The 25,499-nt window shown below is 33.0% G+C and overlaps 4 protein-coding genes and 1 long non-coding RNA gene across 8 annotated transcripts; 2 read left to right on the plus strand and 3 right to left on the minus strand.

The window, feature by feature from the left end:
• The first annotated feature begins 1,512 nt into the window (after window positions 1-1,512).
• On the plus strand, window positions 1,513-3,737 carry LOC105128052 (tetraspanin-19-like). 3 transcript variants are annotated; one of them, XM_011029562.1, is made up of 7 exons: window positions 1,513-1,707; window positions 1,861-2,058; window positions 2,482-2,581; window positions 2,693-2,773; window positions 2,870-2,974; window positions 3,177-3,353; window positions 3,449-3,737. In XM_011029562.1, the coding sequence occupies exons 2-7, from the start codon at window positions 1,892-1,894 to the stop codon at window positions 3,458-3,460; spliced, it is 642 nt and encodes a 213-aa protein (XP_011027864.1). In that variant the 5' UTR covers window positions 1,513-1,707; window positions 1,861-1,891; the 3' UTR covers window positions 3,461-3,737. The 3 variants fall into 3 exon arrangements, with proteins under 3 accessions (XP_011027864.1, XP_011027865.1, XP_011027860.1); XM_011029563.1 differs by having other exon boundaries at window positions 1,513-1,670; window positions 1,874-2,058; XM_011029558.1 differs by having other exon boundaries at window positions 1,514-1,670.
• A 149-nt stretch (window positions 3,738-3,886) lies between these two features.
• On the minus strand, window positions 3,887-6,835 carry LOC105128054 (sphingolipid delta(4)-desaturase DES1-like). Its single transcript, XM_011029565.1, is given in 6 exon segments — window positions 3,887-3,985; window positions 4,098-4,220; window positions 4,222-4,273; window positions 4,275-4,401; window positions 4,404-4,442; window positions 4,445-6,835. Coding segments are annotated over 6 exon segments (792 nt in total). The 5' UTR covers window positions 4,878-6,835; the 3' UTR covers window positions 3,887-3,967.
• A 102-nt stretch (window positions 6,836-6,937) lies between these two features.
• LOC105128053 (uncharacterized) lies at window positions 6,938-11,052 on the minus strand. Its single transcript, XM_011029564.1, has 5 exons — window positions 10,728-11,052; window positions 9,096-9,246; window positions 8,936-9,002; window positions 8,600-8,834; window positions 6,938-7,529 (listed from the first exon to the last, which is right to left on the minus strand). The coding sequence occupies exons 1-5, from the start codon at window positions 10,805-10,807 to the stop codon at window positions 7,319-7,321; spliced, it is 744 nt and encodes a 247-aa protein (XP_011027866.1). The 5' UTR covers window positions 10,808-11,052; the 3' UTR covers window positions 6,938-7,318.
• Window positions 11,053-18,005: 6,953 nt separating this feature from the next.
• LOC105128055 (uncharacterized) lies at window positions 18,006-19,932 on the plus strand. Its single transcript, XR_842760.1, has 2 exons — window positions 18,006-18,529; window positions 18,892-19,932. It is a non-coding gene; the product is annotated as an uncharacterized LOC105128055 (long non-coding RNA).
• Window positions 19,933-19,941: 9 nt separating this feature from the next.
• On the minus strand, window positions 19,942-22,146 carry LOC105128056 (CBS domain-containing protein CBSX5-like). 2 transcript variants are annotated; one of them, XM_011029567.1, is made up of 3 exons: window positions 21,654-22,146; window positions 20,105-20,932; window positions 19,945-20,029 (listed from the first exon to the last, which is right to left on the minus strand). In XM_011029567.1, exons 1-2 carry the CDS (start codon window positions 22,010-22,012, stop codon window positions 20,107-20,109), a joined length of 1,185 nt encoding a protein of 394 aa, XP_011027869.1. In that variant the 5' UTR covers window positions 22,013-22,146; the 3' UTR covers window positions 19,945-20,029; window positions 20,105-20,106. The 2 variants fall into 2 exon arrangements, with proteins under 2 accessions (XP_011027868.1, XP_011027869.1); XM_011029566.1 differs by having other exon boundaries at window positions 19,942-20,932.
• Between the last annotated feature and the right edge of the window lie 3,353 nt (window positions 22,147-25,499).

A 25,499-nucleotide genomic window follows, 5' to 3' on the forward strand; every position in this document is an offset into this window, starting at 1 on the left:
CCTGTCATATTTATCCTTGTATCGACAACTTGTTGGAAGTTTGAACTATTTGACAATTACTCGTCCTGAGATTTCTTTTATTATACAGCAGGTCAGTCAATTTATGCAAGCCCCTTGAAATCCTCACCTTGCTGTTGTTCATCACATTATTTGATATTTGAAAAGCATTTCTACATGCAGATTATTCTTTTTTAAAGAATCTTCCTTACAATTAAGAGGGTGCAGTGATGCTGACTAAGCTGGCTGTGCGGATACTCATCGTTGTGTTACTAGTTGGTGCATGTTTTTAGGCAATGTACTCATTTCTTAAAAGAGTAAGAAGCAAGATAGAGTTTCCAAGTCCTCTACTGAGTTTGAATATCACGCTATGTCTTCTACCTACTTTGAGATCACTTTGCTTTGTGGGTTATTGGGTGAACTTGGTTTTCCGCAGCATCATTTCACTTCTCTTCATGTTGATAATACCAGTGTTATTCAGTTCGCCGCTAATTTTGTCTTCCATGAGTGTATAAACATATTGAAGTTGATTGTCATTCCATATGTGAATACTTTAACTGACATGTGGTTATTATTCTTTACATTTCCACCAAACATTAAACTGCAAACATTTTCACTAAAGCTCTTTCTCGGCATTGACAAGTTCTTGATTGACAAATTAATTCTTGATTGACAAATTAATGCTTCTTGATCTACCAATAATTTAAGGGGGATGTTACGGAGATAATTTAAGGATTTGATTTGTATTATTTCAGGGATGTTTACCTGCCTTGTTTAGCATTTAGGTGCTGAAAATCTGCATTAATTATGTAGATCTTCTCTATATAAACCCTTTGGAAAGGGCATTCAGACCAATTTTGACGGTTAAGTGGTTGTACGAGTTTGAATTAGAAAAGGAGAAAGCTTAAAAAGGAAGTGTTTTCTATTTGCAGCACTTCTCAGGATTTATTCGCTTGCATATGTTTAAATTGTTTGAACCTGTTGTTGATCGCTCTGCTGTGGATGTTTTCGTAAACAAGAATTCTCAGGAAGCTAAGCAGGGTTCTGAATACCCCTGCTTGTCTAGTTCCTGGCAATTGCAAGACTTTTTTTTTGTAGCTTTTGTTTAGTTCTGTTTCTTTGAGTAGTTGTGTTTCCAGCATTCCTTGTGCTCATGTATCAGAAACATTTCCAGATTCGGTTGATTTTAATAATGAATTTGCCTTCATTTATCCAAAAAAATCTCAACCACCTCTATTTTGCTGAACCAAAACCATTAATTCCAATGAATTGCATCTGAATTTCATCTTGTTGTTTTCAGAGAAATGTGAATTATATTTTTCTTTCTTCATATTACTTACATAGAAAGAGTAGGTAACGCTATGATAAGATTGCTTGATAGCATCCGGTGAGTTACGAATTTTGTCGAGTTCCTATACCTAAAGACAAACATAATATAGAATTCCAATCACTGTTTGCCACCTTGGAAAGTGAGTCCAGACAAGTACTATGAAACACAGAGTTTCCAAGAAATTTCCCAGCTTCATCATTATTCAATTATGGCTCTTTTCAGTTTAGCACCATGATCATATCACATTGCAGGACATGAAGGGAAAGAAAAAGAAAATCCAAGTTTGAAACTTGGTGTACTACTTTTACCTGCCACTTGAGAAGAAAGCCCAGTTCTCCATTTGGTCAGTGAGAATTTATTTCTTAAAGCTTGAAACTGAAGTATGTTGTTATGTTTGTTTCTGAAAATGACTTTCTTTTATTTTGTCTTCCATTAGGATTATTTGTAATAACATTCAATGCGAATTTTCTTCAGCCATTGTAATTTATTGGTAAAAGTTAAAGTGATGTTTACTTCTTTGAATGTTCTGCAAGTTTTTTGGAGCAGCTCTCCGCTAATACAACAATGGCAGGAATTGCAAGGACTTGTCTGCAGTCAACATTGAAAATTGTGAATTCGACACTGGGACTTTTTGGTGTAGCAATGGTTCTCTACGGTCTTTGGATGAGCAGAGTGTGGCAAAGAGACATGCAAGACTCATCTTTCGATGATTTTGATTCTAGTGCTCCATGGTAAAGGCCCTCTCTTTAGAATGATCTTCACTATTGTTTTTATCCGTTTGACTTCTCATCATTTGAAGATTTTCACTATTCCGTCCCCAATCACTTACTCTATCATATTGATAAGATTTTCACTAGTTTTTGCACTTGATTGAAACAAGATCCCGATAAAAGAGAAAAAGATTTGTCTGCCTAAGGTTATCTTTCACCAAGTTTATCGGCAGCTTGTTAGAATTTTAGCAGAATGAAGCTTTCTGGCAATTTCTTGGCAGAGTAATTGATTATGAATCTAGGAATGGTTACTACTCACCATTGAAACAAGAAAACGTTTATTGATACTTAATGATTGTTAAACAATTTCCTCTTTTTTTGCACATATTAGAGACTTTTTTTTTTAATTTCTGGAACTTGCTAACATTTCTTCTTGAATTTCAGGTTTATATATACTTTTCTCAGCATTGGGGTTACCTTATGCCTAATAACATGCCTAGGCCATATTTCTGCAGATTGCTCAAATGGCTTTTTTCTTTCTTGTGTATCCTTTTTCAGTCTGGTGAATCCAAACATTCATGATCAAGCAGAAATTTTAAAATCAAATCATGTTCATGCTAAGCATAACTTTGTTGTTGGTCTTAATAGAACATAGTACATGGAAATTATCTTCGTAATTCTCTTACTGGAAACAGCACTTGCAGCAGATATACTCCTAAATTCTGAATGGGAGAAGGTACGCTGCCTCTTTGAACTTCCTTCTACTTCCTATGTTCCATGAAAAAATGTTATTTCGTACTTTTAGGGCTTATATACTCTGTTGCTCTATTAGGATTTACCTGAGGATCCGACAGGGAGGTTCCATGATTTTAGAGAATTTGTGGAATCTAATTTTGACTTCTTCAAATGGATAGGCATATTCATCATCCTAGCTCAGGTACATTCCTGGTGTTTGATTTCTATATTCTACAGGGTCCTTCAAAAGTTGTTCAAATGATTACTGATTAACTTAGTTGTTGATGAGCATTTTCCTTTTTGAAAAAACAAAGAACATGAAGGAAAATTTTGTTTACGCACAATTTTTAAACAGATATGTTTCGCATTTAGCACCCCACTATCTAAGAGTTCCTCGTCTGCAGGGACTTTCTATGTTATTAGCAATGGCTTTAAGAGCTCTTGGACCCAGCAATGAATCCAACTATGACATTGATGATGAACACCCTCCGGCCAGACTTCCACTCATCAGTCACCATTTACAACAACCTCCATACGTTGTTGGTGAACCACGATTTCCGATGAAGAATGATGCTTGGAACGTAAGGATTCATTTCCAGTCAACTAAAGGTCTTTCACTGACTGCATGTATTGTAGCAGACATAATATTTTGCTCTTTATTTTTCATCCTTCTCAGACCAACAAGTGAAGAAAACAACACTTCTTTTCTGCAATGTGATACGAGAAGCGCGAGGGCAAACATTATTATTGAGACGAACATTAGGTTTGGTGAAGGTTGATATGGAATTAATTGATGGAAGCTGCAGCCTGCAGGCATTTTGTGGAACCCTATCCTACTAGTTACTCAGAACTAAGCGGACCCTTTGAAGCTTTTAATTGAAATTTGTAGCATGCATCACACTTGAAATTCACAGCAATCTAATGTTTGAATATTTCTTTCACAGTTCAATTCCAAGAGATTTGGTCACACAAAACATAGAAGATGCTACTTAAATTCTATTTTGTCCGCTCCCAGCATCCAAACACATTCAATGCCGATAGGAAGGATATTCAACTCACCATAGATAAAATCAAAAAATAAATCATCAAAACTGTTGTATGATCTCAATTTGAGTAAACAAAAGAATCTTCTTAAGAGATTGAATAGTTAGTCAAATCAGTTGTTAGTCTGGACTCTAGAACTACAACAAATAGTCTAAATCCTCAAGTACAAAAGATGGGAGCGCCTATGTAATACTTGGGACCTCTCTCTTCATCCGGCTGAAGGGTCCAACTGGCCCGTCCATAATATACGAGGATATGAACTGGCTCCAAGAATTATATGACTCTAAGCCCTCATAATATTCTGGTGCAATCTCCTTCACCTTGTGAAGCTTGTTCCCAGGAATCCTCGGGAAATCATGATGTTCATTGTGGTACCCCACATGCCTAGTTAGAAAATTAAGGGGGGGCATAGGAAGAATATGTTTCTTGGTTTGGATTGAAGACGTGATGTTCTGATATGACCAGCCATTGGGTGCATACCACCACCGACGAAAGTGGAAAGGATCAAATAAGCAAAAGATCTCTAGCCCCAAAAATAAATCACGGCAGCAACTAGGGTTATCTGAACAGAAAAATTAATGAACTCCAACAACCAGGGGGCTTTGGTTTGAGAAAGAGAGGCTGCAAGCATAGAAGAAGAGTTGCAACATAACCCGTATCGATTTGGATACCACATTTGTCACAAGATAGGTTTCAGTATGGCTTGGGATGTCCATATCTATGCCATCGACTCCTTGGAAGCGGTGGTGCTCAAGGTGATACTTTTGAAAAGTTACAGACATAGGTACACCGATAGGGAGATTAGCAAAAACACCAAGCCACCTGTTGTAGACTGGAGTTCAGAAGGTGAGATTGTGGGAGAGCTCATGGATAGCTAAGAAAATATTGTGGTTAAGGAATGAGCCAAAGAAGTAGGCTTTTGTCAGCATCTTCAGCTACCCAACATCGTGAAGTAATGTAGCAGTCCAAAGCTGAAGCGAAACAACCACAGTAATCTGCAACACCATAATCTTGAGATCATGAATCATATAAAAGCATACAGTAACCAAACCAATTTTCATTAAGCATGAGCATTTCCTCAAAATAACATATATAATTAATCCAACAAACTAGGTTCCAAGAACTGTTTTATCGTTGTGTATAATTGCCTAACTGTTCTAAATTCATCTTGTACAAAGTCATGCAATAAAGAAACATAATTGGTTTTATTTTCTCCTCTTATTTATTCGGCAAGATTTGGAATTAGGACATATCAAACCAACCCAATGAAGAACAACGGATGGCATTGCAAGGCCTCCGTCAGACACAGTTTGTACCCTGGTAGAAAAGGTAGAAAAGTGCCTTGAGGTGACAATCTACCTTGAAATCATAGAAAAGCATATAAAACCTCAAATGATTTCGATCAAAGGAATCCTTGTTTGGACCCTCAGAACTTCAAAATAAGTCAAATAAAGGAAGGTGAAAAGCGTATCCATAAATATTTCAGTAACTAGAGAACAAGACATTAAATTAAGAACACGAGCCAAGTTCTTTGATGTGAAACCGAAAGGTTAGCTAGAAGCATTTCCTTGTTCAGCAAACAATGCTTAAATGGTCCAATCAGGAATTATGCAGTTATTTTACCCATTCGGATTGTATACACAAAAGGTATTAAACAAAAAGAATGGCCTTCTCGTGCTCTCAAAAGGGCATAAGAAAACAGGTCAAACTAACACCAAGCGTGATGGAGAGAAGTTGCAAAACAAAGCTATGCTCTTGCAAAAATATGAATAATATATGTTTATTATGTAAACAACAAGAAATCTAATGCAGTAATTGCTCTAGTGGATTATCTGCAGACAAATACATTACCGCGATAATGCCACATGTTTTGGCTTCATATTCCTGAAGAAAATAACCAGGTAATTAAAATTGAGAGGGTTTTTTTCAGAGAATTTACACCGTTAGACAATGCAAAATGAAGAACCGAATCAAAAGGAAATACTAGTAATTTGTCAGAAAAGCACTGTTAACCAGCAGATATGAAGGGGAAAGAAACTCCTGATAGCAGAAATTGTTTATCACATGCACAAATAAAGCAAGTGCTAGTTTTGGAACTTGCAAAACATCAAGTTACAAAAGAAATTCAAGCCAAAAGAAGAAAAAAAACACGCCCCACAAGGATTGGCATTAGAAAAAAAGATTGAAACTTTTCATCGAATCTAGCCGAACAACAAACGCCGTGTCACGATGATCTCCATCTCTTTCTCCTATAGTGGAGTCTGCCTGTCTGTGGCCAATAGCATGTACGGTGTACAGCGCTGGTTTTAGAAATTTACATAGACGCATGTCATTCCTTTTCCTTCTGCCTCAACAACGCCTCCGTGACCTATCCATTGACATGAGGTTCCTGCTCTTTATAATTTTTGGGACTGCAGTCGTAAATGCCACAGTTTCTTCTTGAATCCTTCTTGTTTTTATAAAAGTAAAACGAAGAGTGGATATTGAGTAAATAACCGTAATTTTTTTTTACAAAGGTGGATAAGCTTGTGTTATTATTGACTAATCTTACGGTTTTAAGAAATGATCCTTTGGAAGGTGTAGATTATTTTTAAAGAAGTATTATTTCTTATTTTCAAATAAAATTATTTTTCACTAATAATCCTAACCATCTTAAACCTTTTTAATTGGAAATTAACTTATATTGGTTTAACTAGTAACATAAATAAGATAATAATAAAATATTCTCTTACGTACTCATTATAATATCAATTAAATTCAAAGGAAATCTACACTCCGAGCCAAACTTTGCACCTCCTTTTATTAATACCAGTAAACGAAAACTTGGAATTAAATATCTATCATTAACATATTGACAAATTGGAATGATGTTGGGATTTTAACAAGATTATCTAGATTTTTTCAATAAAATACTGGTAAATTTATCGCCCTCTCTCATTTGTAATAAGAAAAAAGGAGTTTCTTAAAAGAGCAGCACGTCCGAGCAGTATTTGTTTTTACATTGCAACTTAGTTTTAAAAATATTTTTCAAATGATTTTACGCTTGAAAAAGCACGTGACAAAAGAAAAGAAATATAAAAAAAACCTTGTTTTCAATGCTTATTTTGAGCTGTTGTCTCTGTTGATCCATTGCTACGTCATACGAGCTGTCTTCAGCTTGAGGAACAAGACGAATAGATCTTTTTTCTTCTCCCACAGACACAAGACGAATGTGGGACGGAAATTGCAGAGCTTTGATATGCGAGCTCCAGGCTATACAAGCATGTACAAATGTGCTAAAACACGATTTATAAAGCCCATCTTTAACTTCACCTACCAACCCGCGATAACCAAGGTCGGATTTTCTTCTGACAAGAAGCGGGAAGAAAGCCCTGAAACTCCAAGTGGCCTACATTCTGCCTACTGAATTTTCCGTGGTTATGTTATATTTTGGGGGGGGGGTGGTAGCTGTACCATTCATCCAAAGACCAGGGAGATGGCGATTGCGGGCTCTACTTGTCGCCTATCTTACGTGTGAATCGTATGTGTCGAAAAGGTTGTCAGGAATTATCAGAGGCAGCTTATCTACATACATAAAAAGCCTTCTTAGGTTATCTCTTGTCACCGTTGCCATGTCCACAATGTCCCTGCTGTCAGTAAACACCCAGAGATCTCCAGAGTTTACTCTCTTGAGACTGTCACGACAGAAGGGGCATGACTGGGATCTTGATCGCCTGCAAATCATTGCAACAGAACATTATGTTCAGCTATGATTATGTAAAACATTATGAAACGAAGGAACCAACAACTACTGTCATGGTACGGAGAAAGAGATGGCACTAATACACCAACCAGAAAAGTTCAACTGATGAGGAATCAAGGTGGACCATCTAAAAGCCAGGCACAGCATTGCGTAAACTAATAAGAACAACATTCAACTGATGAGGATTCAAGGTGGACCATCTAAAAGCCAGGCACAAAAACCTTACGCTTTCTCAGCCTGCAGCAGGTCTAACACTACGCATTCCATCTTGAACATGTGTTTTACCAGTATCATAGTGAAGGAGGGATAGAAAGACGGTAGCCAAAACAGAAGGCCCCCAATCGTATCATACATCAAGGCTGCAAAGCTGAAGGTCAGGCATGCCACAATAACTAATTTATTTGGGTGACTAGAATGAAAAGGCTTTTTGCACCCAAAAGCCAGCAATCCTGGAATTGCAGAATCAATTTCATGGTCTAGCATTAGCCAAATAAGGCTACCAGGTATCATTATCAACTTCTTACAAAATTCCAACTTAAATTTACCTTCCTTTACAAACATTACAGAACAGAGAGAGCAGTGGGATCACTGTTTACTCAAAAACAGAAATGAGATCATTTTTGATAATTCGCTGATGAACCTGTGGAAATCTTTCAGGTTGATGATGCAGCATCCTTCCACTACAATGCACAACAATTATTATAGCATTTCCTTTGAAATCACAGCCCAGCTGTGAGCCAGGATAGGATGTCACGGATCATGCTTAAGTCAACCGCCATGTCGAAGGACACCATATCTTTCCCTGGTGAGGGATTAACTATGATACATGTAACCAAAAATGAAACAGAATGAAACAATTCTAATTTCCAAATGAAAGCTATTGTATCCATTTCTCATTTAAGTGTAGAGATTGAAAACCTGCACTATTTTTATCAGGATAAGAATAAAGCCTAATAGAAGCATTTTCCATGTGGTCAATAAAAAATCATGGCCAGCAGGGTAACTCCAGCATTTCAAGAGTAAGAGGGAGGGAGAGAGTACCATTCACGGTAACATTTCAAGCACATGGCATGGTGGCAGTTGGGCAGTACAATCTTGCTATTCATCTCCATGCAAATTCCACATTCTTCTTCTCTTTCAATGTCAGCATCAGCACGCTGCCTATGTTCCTCATCATCTCGTCTTCGGTACCTTTCCATGCATACCGCCTTCTGTTTCTTATCTTCTGTGTCAGTGACCCCTCTTTGAAGTTGCAATAAAGAGGGATATATTACAGCTGGCCACAGTAAGGATGCAGATTAAGAAAACAGGGAGGGTCTAACTTAAGTGAATAATAAAGAAATTGTGCACAAAGATAATTGGAAGACAGAAATTTACCATAGAACTCCCTGATACTTGCTTTTCTTTCGTGAGTAGTCATGGTGGTTGTGCCATCCACATAAACCTGAGGTATGGGGAACAACCAAGTTTTCAATGATCCGGTTAATACTAGGGGAAAAAAAAAAGTACAGTCCCGTCCAAATGAACAAAGTTCAACCTTATAAATTAGGATCCTTAGCAGTCCAAGTGCACCAGCAAGATGGCAGTCTGTCCACTGCACAAGAAAAAGAAACAGGTGTGCTGCTGGACTATATGACATTCTCATCTGAAGACAGGCCCCGTCATAATCCCTCGAAATATCTGATGCCCTGCACCAAACATTGCAAAATAAAAATTTAAAATGGAGACATAAGAATCTAGCAATGGATTTAAGTTAATGAGCTCATAAACTTCTTCAGGAAGACGCAAAAACTGGTAAAATGTACAAGACACAGTAAAAAAAATAATCAAAGCATACTTAACATAACCCCCCACCCCCAACCAGAGGCTGCTGGAAACTATTTTAAAGATATTAAAAAAAAAAGGAGAATATGGCATCTCCATCTTAGTTTGCCTTGATGATTTTGGCCTATATGTCCACATTAATCAAGAATTTACAGAACTTATCTTCAAACTTCTAAAACATTGTAAATATGCTGTGAAAAAAAAAAGATTGATTAAAAAGGATGCTTTGTGCTAAAAATCCCATAGTGAACATTCCAGGAAGCCTTTAAAGTCTTCAGCTTACAAAAATTTAAAATAAACTGGACTGATGGTCCTTTACACAACTTAACTCAAGCTACATATGACAGCATCTCCATGAACCAGATACCATTAATAAGCAGATCTAAATATGAGATTGCATTGATACATGATAGGTAGGAAGAGGGTCCCAGCAATAGATAATCCAACCCCAGCAGTCATATCATTATATACAATCACAAATAAAGTGATAATTCCATTAATGGGGTGGATACAATAAATCATGTGAAGCCAAGTACACTCAGCTTATCAAGATAATGTAACTATTCTCCAGTCTCCTCCAACTCAAATAAAATGGCTTCCATTTGCAAGTGCAAATTGCAAAACCCACATAGATATTTTCAACTTGGACATCTTTGAAATACCATTTCAAGTAATAGGCTAACAAAGAAAAGTTTTCAACTTTAACCACGAGATTCATTAAATCAATTACATAAATCACAAACCAGGCAAAACAATCCAGGAATTAAAATCAGCACGCTCAATGCTCGGCTTTAGCATGAAATGCAGCCATACCAACACAAAGTAAAGAGTCTGAACTCAAAAGCGAACAACAAGAACAAATTTCAAAGCCATAAAAAATTTCCATCTTGGAAAAAACTGAAATACACGGAGAAGACTTGCAACAGATGAGATGAAGAGTAAAAATGACTCGAAATTAGATTTTGTCAAGCAAAATTTTTTTTCCAAAGGGAAAAACTGTATATATTAACTGAGAATCTCATATAATTCATTTTGATAAAAAGAAATGAAGAAGAAGAAGAAGAGACAAGGTGGAAATAGTGGCTAAATTCAACAACAACAAAAAAAAGAAAAAACATAATTTAAGTTCAACTCAAGACAAGACAAAACATATTTAAGGAAAAAAAAAAAAACTTTTACCAATCTAACAAGCAAAACATTAAAAAAAAAGAAGCAAAAAGTCAGTACTTCTAGCATTCCACTCAAGCACCAATTACACCCCAAAAAAATATTAAAAAATAAATCACAGACAAATTTAACAACAAACCCCAGAAAACCCAGAAGAAAAGGAGAGAGAACAACTTACAGAGTATTAGCATGTTGAATATCAGCTTCAAGCACTTTAAGAGAGTCCTTGAAAGATTTTCTCACAGACCCTATATACATATCTCTTCTTCAAAACCTCCAGTATCAAGCAATCGGATTCTCTCTTTGGGTAAAAACCCTGAAAATTTTTCTTGTTTTCTCTTCACCAAAACCTCCTTTTCTTTCTTTTTTTTTGGTGGTGGGGTTGGTTCTTCTCAGAGGAGCTTCTTCTTCTACTACTCTGTTCTTGAAAGGGAAGCCATAGATAGAGAGGGGACACGTGGATTAGAGAGTGGGATGTCTTGGAGCTAGCGTTGAAAATTGACAAAAAAAATTACTAATATTTCGAAGATGATCCAAATAGTATTTAATTGAAACCAAGAAGGGTACAAACGTCCATTTAAAATTTTTGTATTAATTATTTAATTCCAACCACATTTTAGGATTAGGTAGTGTTTGCTATACAAAACAGCAAGTACTCAGTTTATGTATTGTTTGTTTTTTTGCTTGGAATTAATTCCTTTTAAAAGTGTATTTAATTTGAAAAAATATTAAAGTAATTTTTTAGTGTATTTTTGATAATTTTAATATATTATATCAAAAATAAAAAAAATCTAGAAAAAATTCATTTAAATATATTTAAAAAACACTTTTAAAAAATATTTTATACAATAATATCAAACATATTGAATATTTTCTTTTTTCCTTGACTTTTTAGGTCGAAATCTTGAGATAGTGCATTAAAAATTATTATTTTCAATACATTGGATCAATATAAAGCTTAAATTTATTTTTAAAAATAAATAGTATTAGTAAAGTCTTATCTTTACAACACCCACCAACCACACTAACTTTTTTTTCAAACTTGTTATGTAGATAGTTTCTTTTAATAATTAAGGTTTTGTTTTTTTGTTAAGAAATGAAGTGTTTTTGAAAAAAATTATTAAAATCTTTATATTCCAATACTCACCCTTGTTATAAAAAATAAATTGAATAATCATTTGAAATACATACAAAGTAATTTTTTTAAAATAATATAGTACCACCAATAAAAAAAAAGATATTTTCCCTTCATGATAAAATTCCCCGAGCAAAGCATAGCAGACTAGTTTTCTTAAATTACACATGAAAAGATATTTTCCCTTCATGATAAAATAGCAGACTAGTTTTCTTAAATTACACATTTCAATGTTTCAAGTGGATATATTATATTAATTTGATAACTCATTATTCTAGTTTTGATTTTCATTAAAAAATTATAAAATTCAATATTTCTATTAAAATAAAATTATTTTAAGATAATATTTTTTATTTGTTTAAATATTTATAATTTAAATTGATTCAAGTAAATTCATCTCATATCTAACCAAGCCCAGTGCTAAGTTGATTTCAAAAGCAAGTGTTGTAACACCATCCATGGAAAGGGAAGGAAATATGGTTCGTGGAAACTTTTTTTCTTCAAACAAACACAGCCTTAAGGAAGCCCGAAATTCCTCAGAGCACCGTCAGGATGCAGCAGCCCGTGACTGCCCCTTATCCACTCTCTTCTCGATATAATAATAACACATCCACTTTCTTTGGCTCTTTGTCTGCCACTTTTACCCTTGCTTTCGGTTTAGCTTTGCCTCCACGCACTCCTGATCGTTACATATTTCCTCATACCTACTCATTGCCCTCTCCTTTTCAATTTATTTGCTAATATACCCTTCACGGCTCTAATCTGTCTTGTGATTATTTATCCCAAAATAGCAAGAAATGAGAAGGTAAGAAAAAAAACAAATCACTATTCCTTAGGAAGTAAGTGTTTAATTCATGTGTATAATTTACACCTATTATATTATATAGTGCAAAATGTTTTTTAAATTATTTTAAAAACTATATATTAAAATAATTTTATTATATGAAAATAATAAAAAAATATCAATTTAATTATTTTTAAATAAAATATCTTTTTTAAAATATATAAAACAAAACTTGGACTTTCAAACACTTGCTTATTTAGATTACCTCCTCTCTAATGTTATGCTACCTATTTCATTACAAAAAAGGATAATAAGAGTTTATTTGAAAGTATAATTGTAATTATTTTTTAACAAGAGTTTATTTTATTTGAAAATATAATTGTAATTATTTTTTTAATTTTTTTTTATATTGTAATATATTAAAATAATATATTTTTTATTTTTTAAAATATTATTTTTAAAATCAATACATTGAAACAATTCAAAAATATTAAAAAAATTAATTTTTTAAAATTACAAGTTGAACACGTATTTTTAAAATATAAAAACAAGTAAACCCTAAGTGTTACTGGGCAATGTTCTGCTATTGTCTTTTTCAGTGTTTTTGCACAAAAGAAATCCATGGGGAAAAAGTTTAGTAGCATTCTTTTAAAAGCAAAAGCCAAAACTACAAGATAAAGCTTTTTTCAGTATGTTATAGCATAAAGGGAAACAACTACAACCATCCTTCTGTATGTAACAATTCAGCAAATTAATTCCTATAAAAGAATATATGATCAAAATTATACTGCATTTGGAAAATTTATGAAGATCAAACCAATTGAACTAGATTGCATTAAATTGTAAGATCTATGCTAATTAAGATTTACCAAAGCGCATAAGAAATTTAAAAAAAAAACATTTTTTTGATAAAATATAGTTCAAGAATCTAAGAGCAAAAGTTCTCAAAAATCTGGCAAGAAATTTTAAGGAAAAAAAAATGTGAAAAAGGACGCAATCATTTGAAAATGTTTAAGTCATAATGAATTTTTTATTTTTATTTTTGGAAATTCTCATGTAATAAAATATTTGAAAACGTTCAATAATAATTAAATTAAATTTCAAATTCTTAAGGAATTATTTTTTACTTCTTGATTTTTTTTATTTGTTTCCAAGAACCTAACGGATGAGAATTTTCAAGATTTCTTTAAAAAAATGAGAAATTTTGATTTTAAAAAAATAATAATATTTCTGAAATTTATTTTAAATTTCTAGAACATTTTCTGAGATTTTAATGGTTGGTAATTTTTGAAATATCTTATCTTGAAATTTTAATTTTTTTCTTAGAGATCTTCAAAAGTGTGTTTTTGTTACAAAAATTACTTTGATATTTAATTTTTTTAATAATTTTTAAAATCTCAGCGACCGAGAATTACCATAATTGTTTTATTTCCTAAAATTTTTGAAAAAAAAAGATAACTTTTCTATTCCTAAAACATTTCTAAAACGTCTTAGTTGTTGAGAAAAAACAGTTCAACACGAAATGATTTAAAAATATAAAAAATAATAAAATACAAATTACACCAACCTCAAACAGCCTCAAAATCTGTCTCGAACGCCGGCGAGTCTACCCCCGCCCCTGTTTCAAGCCAGGGTAGATGACCCTTGAGGACGACGGTGGGGATTTTGGAATAATGAGGCCCCATCAGACTGGGACAGAAGGAAGGGAAACTAAACAATGTTATGATACCGAAAGTGATGGCTCTAGAGTCAAGGCAGCTAAGATTCAAGCTGTGATTTGTTCTTATATTTTAAAAATATTTTTAAAAAGATTTATTTTATTATTATTATTTAAATTATTTTAATATATTAATATAAAAATATTTTTTTGAAAAAAAACACTTTAATTGTCGGAAAACACAACCTAAGGACAGTCTACAATTTAAGGAGAAATCATTACAAACGCCTATTTCAGAGTCTGATATTTTATTTAAGAGCCCAACCTTCTATTCTTGATATTTTATTTCAGAGCCCAACCCTTGAGTGCGTACCTCTACTTGATATTGTTACATGATGATGATGATGATGATGTGATCAGTATAAATTAACGCCTGATTGGTATTTTTTACCTATACATGAGTGTTATCGTGTAACTTACGAGGCAAAACATTATAGATCCTCGCCGTGTTTTTGGTTATCTATTTTTTAAAAAAAAATATTATTATATTAAATAAATAATTTATTTTGATTTGTTTAATACATTTATATATATATATATATATTTATATATATAGCATGGTCTTTAAAACACATCAAAATATTAAATTGGTTTTTAATTTCATGAAAAAAAATAATAATTGATTTTAGTGTTAGTAGAAGATTGAAAATAAAGAAATTAAAATTAAAAAAATAAAAATAAAAAATAACATTTTTTGTTTTTAAAATATAATGGTGTCAATTTTAATCTCTTATCCTTCGTTGATTGGATTTTTTATTTATTTTCAGTTTAATTTTTTAATATTGTGTTAATAGAATTGATGATTTGTTTCAATTTATTTTGAGAATATTTGTTTTGTAGATAATTTTTATAGTTATGGTTTAAAAAAAATATGGTTAGGTGTGGCTAGTTGGATTTAGGTTAGTTCTTGATTTCATGAAAAAAAAAAAAGATTTTATTATTTGAGAAAAATTGAAAATAAAAGGGCTAAAATCGAAATAGAGAAAGAATGGGAGGCCTTTGAAAAAACATTATATCAGCACCTTTGACCTCGAAATTCTGTCAAACTTTCTCTTCGGTCTCTTTACTTCAGAAATTAAACAGGAAGAACGCAGGGAAGCATCAACTTGTTTCGCTCCTAAACTTTAGTCAACTTGCATGCATTTTATACCTTCAATTATTGATTTATGTATAAAGGAAGCGAGTTTACACATAAAGTTGAGAGATGGAGCAGCAACATGCATGTTAGTGATGAAAAGATAATCAATTGTCAGCTGATGATTGAATCTGGGCACATCATTGTTCATGATGAAACCCATGGATGATTAGCCTAAGGGTGAATAAATTGAAATAATTGAGATGGATGCTCTTCATAATTCAGCCCTTTTATCTCTCAAGTATAGGGATGACTGTAATCCCTCTTCTTTTCTGCAGAATCTGATAAAAATAAGCAATCATTGTTGCCTCAGCAGCCAGCATGCAACCAACCTGCTGCTGCAATTCCAATTATGAGTTCTGCATAAAAGGATCTAAACATAGAGAATAAATTGGAAAAGGGATTTAATTTCTACGCACATACTTTCTAGATCTCCTCGTCAATTTCTTATTTCATCCAAGATTTGACCTTGCATCCTCTTGAAGGATGCTTTATCATCAAGTTGGTGAGCCTCACCAAGCAGCTCAATCTATTTAATTATGATAGGTATATGGTCAATTAACCAGTAATGTTAATCTATAATATAATCATGATTTTCATATTTATTATGAGTTTTATATTTATGTAATCATCCAAGGTCCAGTTATTCATATTTGTTACTGATATTCTCTCCTGATGTTCATGTTTTATGAAGAAATAACGGCACTGTTTTGAAGAAAATTGATGGAAATTACAAACAAGCATGAACAAAAAGCTTAATTGATAACACTATCAAATTTAATAATCTCACCTATAAGGATATTATTTTAAATAATTGGGACAAACCCATATCAGTATTATTTTAAATAAAAAATATTAAAAAAATATTATTATTTTTATAAAAAAATTAAAATTAACCCGGTTAAATTTTATCTGGATTTGACCTGATCATCCTATGAACTCACTTGGATTTTGCCGTTTCATTATCCAAAATAATTTAAAATAAAACCTAATATAGATTCTCAACAAGAGATTGAATCACCTTGTAAAACCAGGCTAGGTTTAATTGACTATTCATCCACCACCTCATAAAAAAAACAGGGAGGAGCAATTAAATCTATGAGTATGTAGGGCATAGGAGGGAAAAGGATATTTGGTGGGTGGGAAGGGCTGATATGTGATGTCCAGCTCACTAGGCTAAGCCATAACCTGTATATTATCCTGTCCACCTCATCATTCAACAAATAAACACTATTATATAGTTTTCTGAATAAAAAAATATCATTGTTGGATAGGCATTTCATTGCACTGTCCCTTTCACCCATTCTTAGATGAACAATATTATTTATTTCAACATTACTTGCAACTCTCAAGTATTGTGTGCAATTATAACTTTAAATATGTTCATGCAGATATTATTTGATCTATTCAGAGTATATATTTAATAGATTAATTTGAGTTAGTTTTATCAAATTTTATTAAAAATAAAATTAACTAGGATTAATGAGATCTACCTAATTATACTAAACAAGCTCCAATTTAATTTAAAACTCAGCACAAGTTAAGCAGAAGTTAAGCAAGTTACAAAATTACCGGATTAAACCACATAAACAGCAATTTAACATAGAAAGTGTCTATTTAGGAATACGATGCAAACTTGCACCTTGTTGTCTTAAATTTTAAATATTTTTGTTAAAAATTATTTTATATACATAAAAATTTTAGATCGTTTTCATGTGTTAATTTTAAAAATAATTTTTAAAAAATAAAAAATACTTTAAACTATAATTATTACTATAATTTTAAACAGAACTAAAATCATGAGAGAGAAACTTGGCGAGACATGGTGGTTGGCTCAAGAGCAGAGCAGGCTGCAGAGCTTCTTTGCCCTTGTCGGATAATTTCACTAGGAAGTAAAAGTGTCCAAGGACTCGTGCCCGAAGGCCAGATTCATGCATGGCTTTTATAGCCTTGGGCCCTTAGCAAGCATCTATAGTTAAACAACCATCGGAATCGTTCCAATGAGATGGACTCAGCCCTTTATTGCCTAGACATTGTCAAGTATCAACCCCAAACTTTAAACATTCTTCATTTTAGTCCCTATATTTAAGGATTTTCTTTGATTCGGAATATATATATATATAAAAAAGCTCTCTTACTTTATTTCATTGTATTCCAAATATATATTTTTATGCATATATTGCCCATCCTCGTATTAATTTTATTACTGAAGAAAAAAGATAGGAAAAAAATAAAAGATAAGAATATGGTTACAAAGTATTTAAATTATTCAACAGATTCTAACCTGGTACGAGAAGGTGAGGAACCATGTGAAAAGAGCATGCATCTTGGTGTTGTAAATTTTGTCCCCTGGGGGGAGCTAGACTCTTCGTACGAGTATTAACCTGCCATTGTCTAACTCGAAAGTTCTTGAGTTCTTGCCTCCTAACATCATTGACAAAAAGCTCAACCTCAAGCTTGTAGTTTAACTAGGCATCGAAGGTCACGTGGTTTTTTTAATACGACATAATTGCTTTTAATAATTTATACATGGTTAGATTGGTTGTTTTATTTTTTACAAAGTAAAATTGTTAGTTTACTCTTACAATGAAAAAAATGCGATGCTTTTTAATTTGGGGGTTAGAGTATTTTTAATTTTTTTCTCCATGGAGAGTCGTGAGTTGTGAACTCTCCTCTCGAGAAGGGATCCATTTTATGCAAATAATCATGGTAGAATCCTCAAAGGTCTAGATGATCAGGTTATAAAGAAATATAAAATTGCATCTATCCTTGTGAATGTGTGTGAAGAATGGGAAGAACTCCTTGTGGAAGCTGACAGAAAATAGAGGCTGGCGCTATCAATTGACGGGAATGATTTGAGAGCCTTGTACAATTGAGGTCTTGCCCTCTCCTTTCGCGCGCAGGTGATTTTAGATATTGGACCAGTAAGCGTTAACTGGCACCTTGACATTGTTATAATTTTATTGTTGATTCTGTATTGTGATGCTCAGAGCTGCTTGGTTTGGCCCTTCTTGTGCAAGTGTCCATATAATTAGCTCGATTGGGATTTGGACTAGGAATAAACTTTCAGGAAGTAGCGTACTTCTGAACAATTTAACACTATCGTTTTGGATTTCAGGAAGCTGCTTATGATGCTGACAAAGTGTTCTTGGCTGCAATTGACAAATTTGATGCCATGTTGTCCGAAGGCAATGTCTACGCACCAGATGGTGAGTAACTTTGTTTTCTTTACTAAAATTCAGTGTGTTATAAACCTGTACTGAAAGGCTTCGTTTTACAAAAGATGATATTCATTAAGACAATTATAATTGGATAAAGGGAGACTCTTGTGCCTCACCTGAAGCTCAAAGAATCATAGCAATGTAGGAGTTGCAAACATAATGTTATCATCATCATTCATTAGATAAGATTTGTAAGATTTGTATCTTTCAAACACATGCGCTGATTGCAATCATAAAGTGCACTTATTCGTCAAATAACAAAATGAATGTTCTTTCAGAAGCTATAGAAAAACAAGGAGTGCGGCAAAAAAGTATGAAATCATGCTGAGTTCAACACTTGTGGTTTGCAGCCTTGTATAGATGGGGTGTGGTATTGCAGCAGAGATCTCGTTTACGGCCAACTAATAGCAGGGAGAAAGTGAAGTTGCTGCAACAGGCAAGGAGGCTATATGAAGATGCAGTTCACACGGACTCTAGCAATCTTCAAGTAAGAGAAGCCTTGTTGTCATGGATGTCTGAGTTTAATCATAGGTTCTTGTGATCACTTTGAAGCAGGAGTTGATTGTTTCAATGCCCTTTATTTGAATTCCTTCATTCTTCCTAGTTTTAGTTCTCCAGCTAGGTTGTATTCTATGTATAGAGATTAATACCCAGATAAGAAAATAAAACGAATAAGGTCTTCCTAATCTGCTCGAGGCAACCACCATCACTTCAAGCAACTGATGAAGTCTCCTTTTCTTTTGTAGAACTATGCCATTTGTTTTTCGGGCATGTTCCACCTGAAACACCAATAAATGACCTTGTTAATGAAAATTATTGTTCTGTTCCTTTTACCTTTTTTTTACAATACCTTTGATCACACTTGGGAAACGACTCTTTGTTGATAGAAGACAGTGATTTTCCATTGTAGAAAAGAACATCTTGTGATCAAACTTGAAGTCTTTACCTTGATATAATGGTAGCAGTCTTGGTTTACAAGCACAAGGGACTTTTATTTTGATCAGTTGTATTATTAATCTCTTTTTAATTCTGCCCTTCTTGACTGGATTATACTATGTGAATTATGACCGTCTAAACTGACCAGATTGCAAATGAGTGGACGGGTTTTAATATGCATCTGATGCGAATTTTTAATATGAACTCGGCTGAGCAAAGTGACGAGGCAAATGAGAGGAACAGATATGATATGCATCCATCTCTGACATTTCAAACACTGTTAGCCATTTTCAACATTTTTTCCGAGTTATTTGAATGTAGTGAATGCCTCAACGAGAAGTCATAACGTCTTTGAAAGCAAATCAAGTTTCTAAGCTCTTTGATGCCAAAACGCTACTGTTTGCAGCAAAATTCATATCATCCACGCCCCTTGAAATGCTTGTTTCTTTCGACAATAACAACCATTATATTGGTAACGGTGAATTAATTTAGTTCATCATAAAAGGTCTAATTATCGAACAATTCCTTGGAATGTGATGTCCATTCTGGCATTTTCACAGTTTAATTAAAATATAACGTTTTCGAAATTATAAATATATTTAAATACTTAGGGAACCGTAGAACAATGCTCACACCATAGACCTCAAACGTTCCCGCAAAACTTTAATCATTCCTGCGAAGGTAACAACACCAGCCAAAGTGCCATCCTCTTCAATAACCCATGTGTAGCTTAAACGATGTGAAAGGGCTTGAATCATCACTGCTACCAATGAGCTCCATGGATAGCACACAATTGTCTCGGTGCTCCTCCCCGCTCTTGCTGAATTCCCAGCTACCCTCCCACTCCTTCCCATTTCGAACTCTTCGTCTGACGAAGATGAATAGAATGAATCAGATGAAGATGATAAAATTCCTGATTCCTCTTCTATTAAGTCCAACGCAGGTCCTAGATTCCTCTCTTCCAGTCTTTCCTTCACCAACATTATCAGGTCCTCCGGCGGGTCACCACATTCTATGTAAGCCATCAACTCCCCGGCTGAAAGTGTCGCAATTGCAGCAGCCACTGTCTCGTCACAGAAGTTCAATGTGAATGGTGAGATTTCGCCAATCAACTTGCCGTCTGCATCAAGAATTGCTACCGATGTTTGTTTAACGAGGGATTGAGAAATCAAGGGCAATGCAGCAGGGTCATCGTAATGGACGGTAAAGAAGGATTCAGTATCAATGATGTTGAGGGACTCGATGGTGTGGTTTGGAGTTGGAGAGAAGAGGCCAATGGAGTTGAGGAGGTAACGGACTATGTCTTCCTGAGTTAGCCAGCAGTACTCACGGTTGTTGTGAAGGGTGGAATTGGCAGTGGATTTGCTTATCAGCTTCTTTCTTGTGTAGGGGTTGTGAAGTGGTATCACAAGGTTCTGTGCACCTTCAAGGATGAGATCTATGGCCTCCAGTAAGCTGAAAAAGTGTAAGAGAAAATCATTAGATGCACATCAAAACACAATCAATATGAGACAGACAGAAACAGAACAGGAAATCTCGATGAAAACCAGTTTCAACTGCGATAGTAGTCATCAAGAGATGCAAGTTTCAGATTCCCATCCGTTTCGTTTCTTTTTACTACTTTTGATTACAGGAGAAAGGCTCAGACCTGAGTCGTTCTCTTGAGAAGGAGGGGGGAGGGAGGGTGAGTGCCGTTTAGCAATCGGCAGCCACACATCAGTTACTCCAAAATTTGTCTCTTTTATGCAAAATTTCAGATGGATCTTCAGTGATTTTCAAGTTTCACCAAATAAATTTTCTGAACTTAGTTGTCGCATATAAAATTGATCAAGATTTTAAGTATTTATGCATCACACCTGCAGGAAAGAAATCTATAGACGTTGAAATCTCAATTAAAAACATGTCGATGGTCACCTAGTTTCGAAATTCTGGACACAACAGGGTTAGGGGACACATTTCAAGAAAACATTAGAATTTTAACCAAAGAAAAACAAAAACAAATAACTCAACCCAAATGCAATCTAATAATAGAGATGAGAAAAATATAGAAGGTGTGATAACAACAACAACATTACAATAAAGAGAAATAAACATTAGAAATCCAAAATTCTCTAAACAAACAAACAATTCCAAATCCCAAAAAAGAAAACCCTTTTCAAAAAATCAATGGACATACCTGGCGTGAGGTTCCAGGTGCCTAACAAGTCCAGAAACCTTAGAATTTAGAAGCAGGGAGACCGGCTCCTGCAAGGCTTTCCCTGGATTCTTCAAATTCTCTTCTTTAGACAGGAAGCAAATCACATCTGCCAAGCAAACCTTCCCAATGCATTTACATTCTGCAAAGTCAACCTTGATTGATCTTGCAGAGTTACAACGGTGATGTTGATCACAGCTCCAAACGCTTAAAAACAAATCACCAAACCTCTTAAGAGCAGACAACGCTTCCCCGACGGTTGCAGAAACAGACAGAGAGCTCAGCGCAGGTTTTCCAAGACATAGATCCGACACCTCATGAGATAAAATACTTGCTGCCATGCACAGAAAGAACTTATCAGAGAGGAGTAAGAAATCAACACAAGGGTTTTCTTTCTTTCTTTTTGCAGAGAGACTTGTAAGAGGAGAGAAATTTTGGAGAAAACAATGGAAGAAATGTAGGGCGGTGGAAGTGTAGCGTGGGAGAAGGAAGGTTATTTATAGGCAGTGTTTTACGTTTACTATCATGGACGGATTTTTTTTAAAAGATTATCACAGTAATTTAAAAGTTATTTTCAAAATAACACTATTTAAAAAGAATTTATTCTAATAGTATATTTTTATTTTATAACTTTTTATAATTTAATATTTATTAAATATTTTTATTTTTAAGCATGGCATAATAATTATTATACTTTAAAAATACAATATATTATAAAATTTAAATATCTATGAGATTAATTAAATTATTGTCACGTTTTAAAACCAACATTAGTTATATATCATTGTTTTGAACTACAATATTAATTAAATGCTGTGGTTTAGAAGTATGATAATTAAAAATATATTATTTAGCTGAAAAAAATTGACTCTTTGTTAATTTATTATTATTATTATTTTAGATGCTAATTGTTCAGTTTAGCCTCTCGTGGACCTGCTTGGCTGGTTTTTAGAGACCGCTCTATAGTAGCTTGTTTTTTATTTATTTACAGATAAAAGGTTATTTGATTAGTAAAATAATATTTATTTTTTGGAATGAGTTTTATATATAATTGCTAAAATAATTTATTTTTTTATTTCTTTTACATGTAAAAAACTAACTCATATTAATTTTAATCAAATATATTTTTTAAAACCATCTTTTTTAAAATTATGACTAAAATTATTTTTATTAAACTTATATTTTAAACTGTAACTGCGAAAGCTATAGAGCAACTCTGAACACGCACTAATTTATCAATCAAGGTCGACAATGAATAATGTAATAAATTATGCCATTTGAGCATTATTTATCAACCAAGGCCCACCACATGGACCCACCACAATCAACGGAGTTCCGCTCCCCTGAGCACGCGTAAATAGATACTGACAGAATGTTTTAATTTGCATAATAATAAATATTGAATTACGTGTATTGGGATGTCATTTATGGAAAGGCATCTGCTCACTTATACATGAAGATTACCACTTCATTTAATATTAATTAGATTGTGTCCTTAAGTCACATGTTAGAGAAACCCATAACTCTATTTTTTTTTTCATTTTTTATACCAACAAAGAATCAAAGTTATTAAATATAGTACAGGTCACTAATTATATGGTTCAAACTTATCAATTTAGAATGACATTGTTAAAAAAAAAAAGTTCAAATATAATATTTTAATTTTTTTAAAAAAAATTAAAGCCAAATCTTGATTAGATTAACTAGTTCCAGGATAATTTATTAGGTCGATCAGGTCTAATTAAATTATATTTTATTAATTCATTTTAAAATCTAACTCAAATTAGATTTCAAATTAATAAATTACTGGTTGATCCATTACAACGAGTTAAATTAAATAATCATGTTTAAAAATATAATTACAACGAGTCAAATTAAATAATCATGTTTAAAAGTATAATTATAAAAAAAATATCTATATTATTATCCACGTATACTACACTTGAACTTTAAAAAGAGAGAGAGAGAGAGATTTTTCATTATTAAATAGTTAATGATAAGTTAGGAATTTTTCACCTTAAAATTTAGCCCTATACGGTAATCTAGTTTCGACTAAACTAAATCTTATCTTATCATTTCACTTATGTTTGTTTATAATTATGTGTTTCATAAATTCAAAGAGATTTTATAATTATCTTGTTATAAACAAATAACAAACACAAGTAAATAATCTCAAAGCATGCAACAAATACAGAAAAATCTCTTAACATTTACTAATTTTTTAAACAAAGGATTTATATAATACAAATATGTGAGTTATGCACAAAAATTGTATGTTATACAGTGAAAGCCTTCCAACCCTATTTATAAATAAATATAAGAGGTTATAGAGCATATAACTACCATATCTATTTTTTAGAAAGTACAAGGCACTTTCTCCTCCAAATTCCCGTGAACCTAGTGAGTAGTTTTGAGTTTTGACTTATGATTTTAATGTCTTGAGAAGGAATTCAGTAATACTCTCATGTTCAGCAATCATGCCCCTATAATCTGGATACTCATTTTCTCATGATGTCATAATTATTACAATTATAACTATCAATCACATTGTTGTAACTGTAACCCACAATCTATTTGTCTATATGTCACCCTTCTACTGATATTCTAGCTGTGTGTTTACCATATTAAAAAGTCTATCATCTAAGTCTAGTTTCATCATGTCAAAAATCTATGACTTGCACGAAATCAATACACGTTACTTGCTAAATTCAATATTGCCCAATGTAGGTCGCCATTGTCCTTTGCCGATGAATTTTAAATAGTGTGCATTCATTTAATTTCTTGTCGAGATTTTACAGTTCCTATGCGGCAATCTAACCCCCTACCAAATTTAGCCTTCTATCTTTCTATCAACTTATATATACCTAGCAACTAAGTGTTTCCCCTCACCTAAAGTTTTCTTACTCTCTTATGTTACGAGACAAGTGGAACACACAAGTATAAAGGATACAACGCCTACATACATACAAATTATTACATGAACTAATCTCAATAACAAATAAAACACGCAAACGTGTGTGTGCTATACACAAAACTTGGATGTTACTTAGCAGCACTTGGTATTACGTAACATAAATATTTTTTTTATTCCTGGGATTAATTAATTAATTTTTGAAACAAATTAATTATGGATGACATTTTCTATTAAGTTGTTCGATTTATTTGAATGAATAGTTGCATTTTGAATTCTACAGGTATATTGGTATGTAAATATGTGCCTTTAAATTCTATAAACATATTGGTACGAAAATATATGCCTTTAAATTTTATAGATATATTAGTTTGAAAAAATGTTATTTTTTTTATAAATATTAGTTTGATATTAGCATATATTAATTAGAAAACAATCTTTTTCTCTTCCAAACTTTTTGTTACAAACTCTATATTTATGTTTATCCGAAACAAAACATAACTTTTTAATAAATTTTTAAAAATTGTTGTTTATAAATTTAAAATTTTATTATATCCTTAAGATATACTGTTTTAATCATGCAGTATATATAATACAAGTAATTAATATTTTAAAGATGGTGACTTCCACGCCTAAAAACATGTTATACCCGCTAACTTTACAATAACAATAAAAAAAGAAGTTGTGTCTTTTTTTTTTTTGAAAAAGTTGTCCTGTTTTTGTGTGTGTATATATATATATTGTTTATGTTTAAACAAATTTAGGATTTATAAAATGGGAGAAGTAACGTGTGGTTTTGATTTTAGGACAGCATTTCTGGTTGGGTTTCCTTTAATTAGAGGTACATTAACATCAAAAAATCCGTGATTGGTTGGATTTTGACAATTAATATTCCATTCCTCTTAATAGAAGGTTAT

The sequence above is a fragment of the Populus euphratica genome, unplaced genomic scaffold (genome assembly GCF_000495115.2).
Source record: "Populus euphratica unplaced genomic scaffold, PopEup_1.0 scaffold15.1, whole genome shotgun sequence".
Classification (NCBI taxonomy): Eukaryota; Viridiplantae; Streptophyta; class Magnoliopsida; order Malpighiales; family Salicaceae; genus Populus; species Populus euphratica.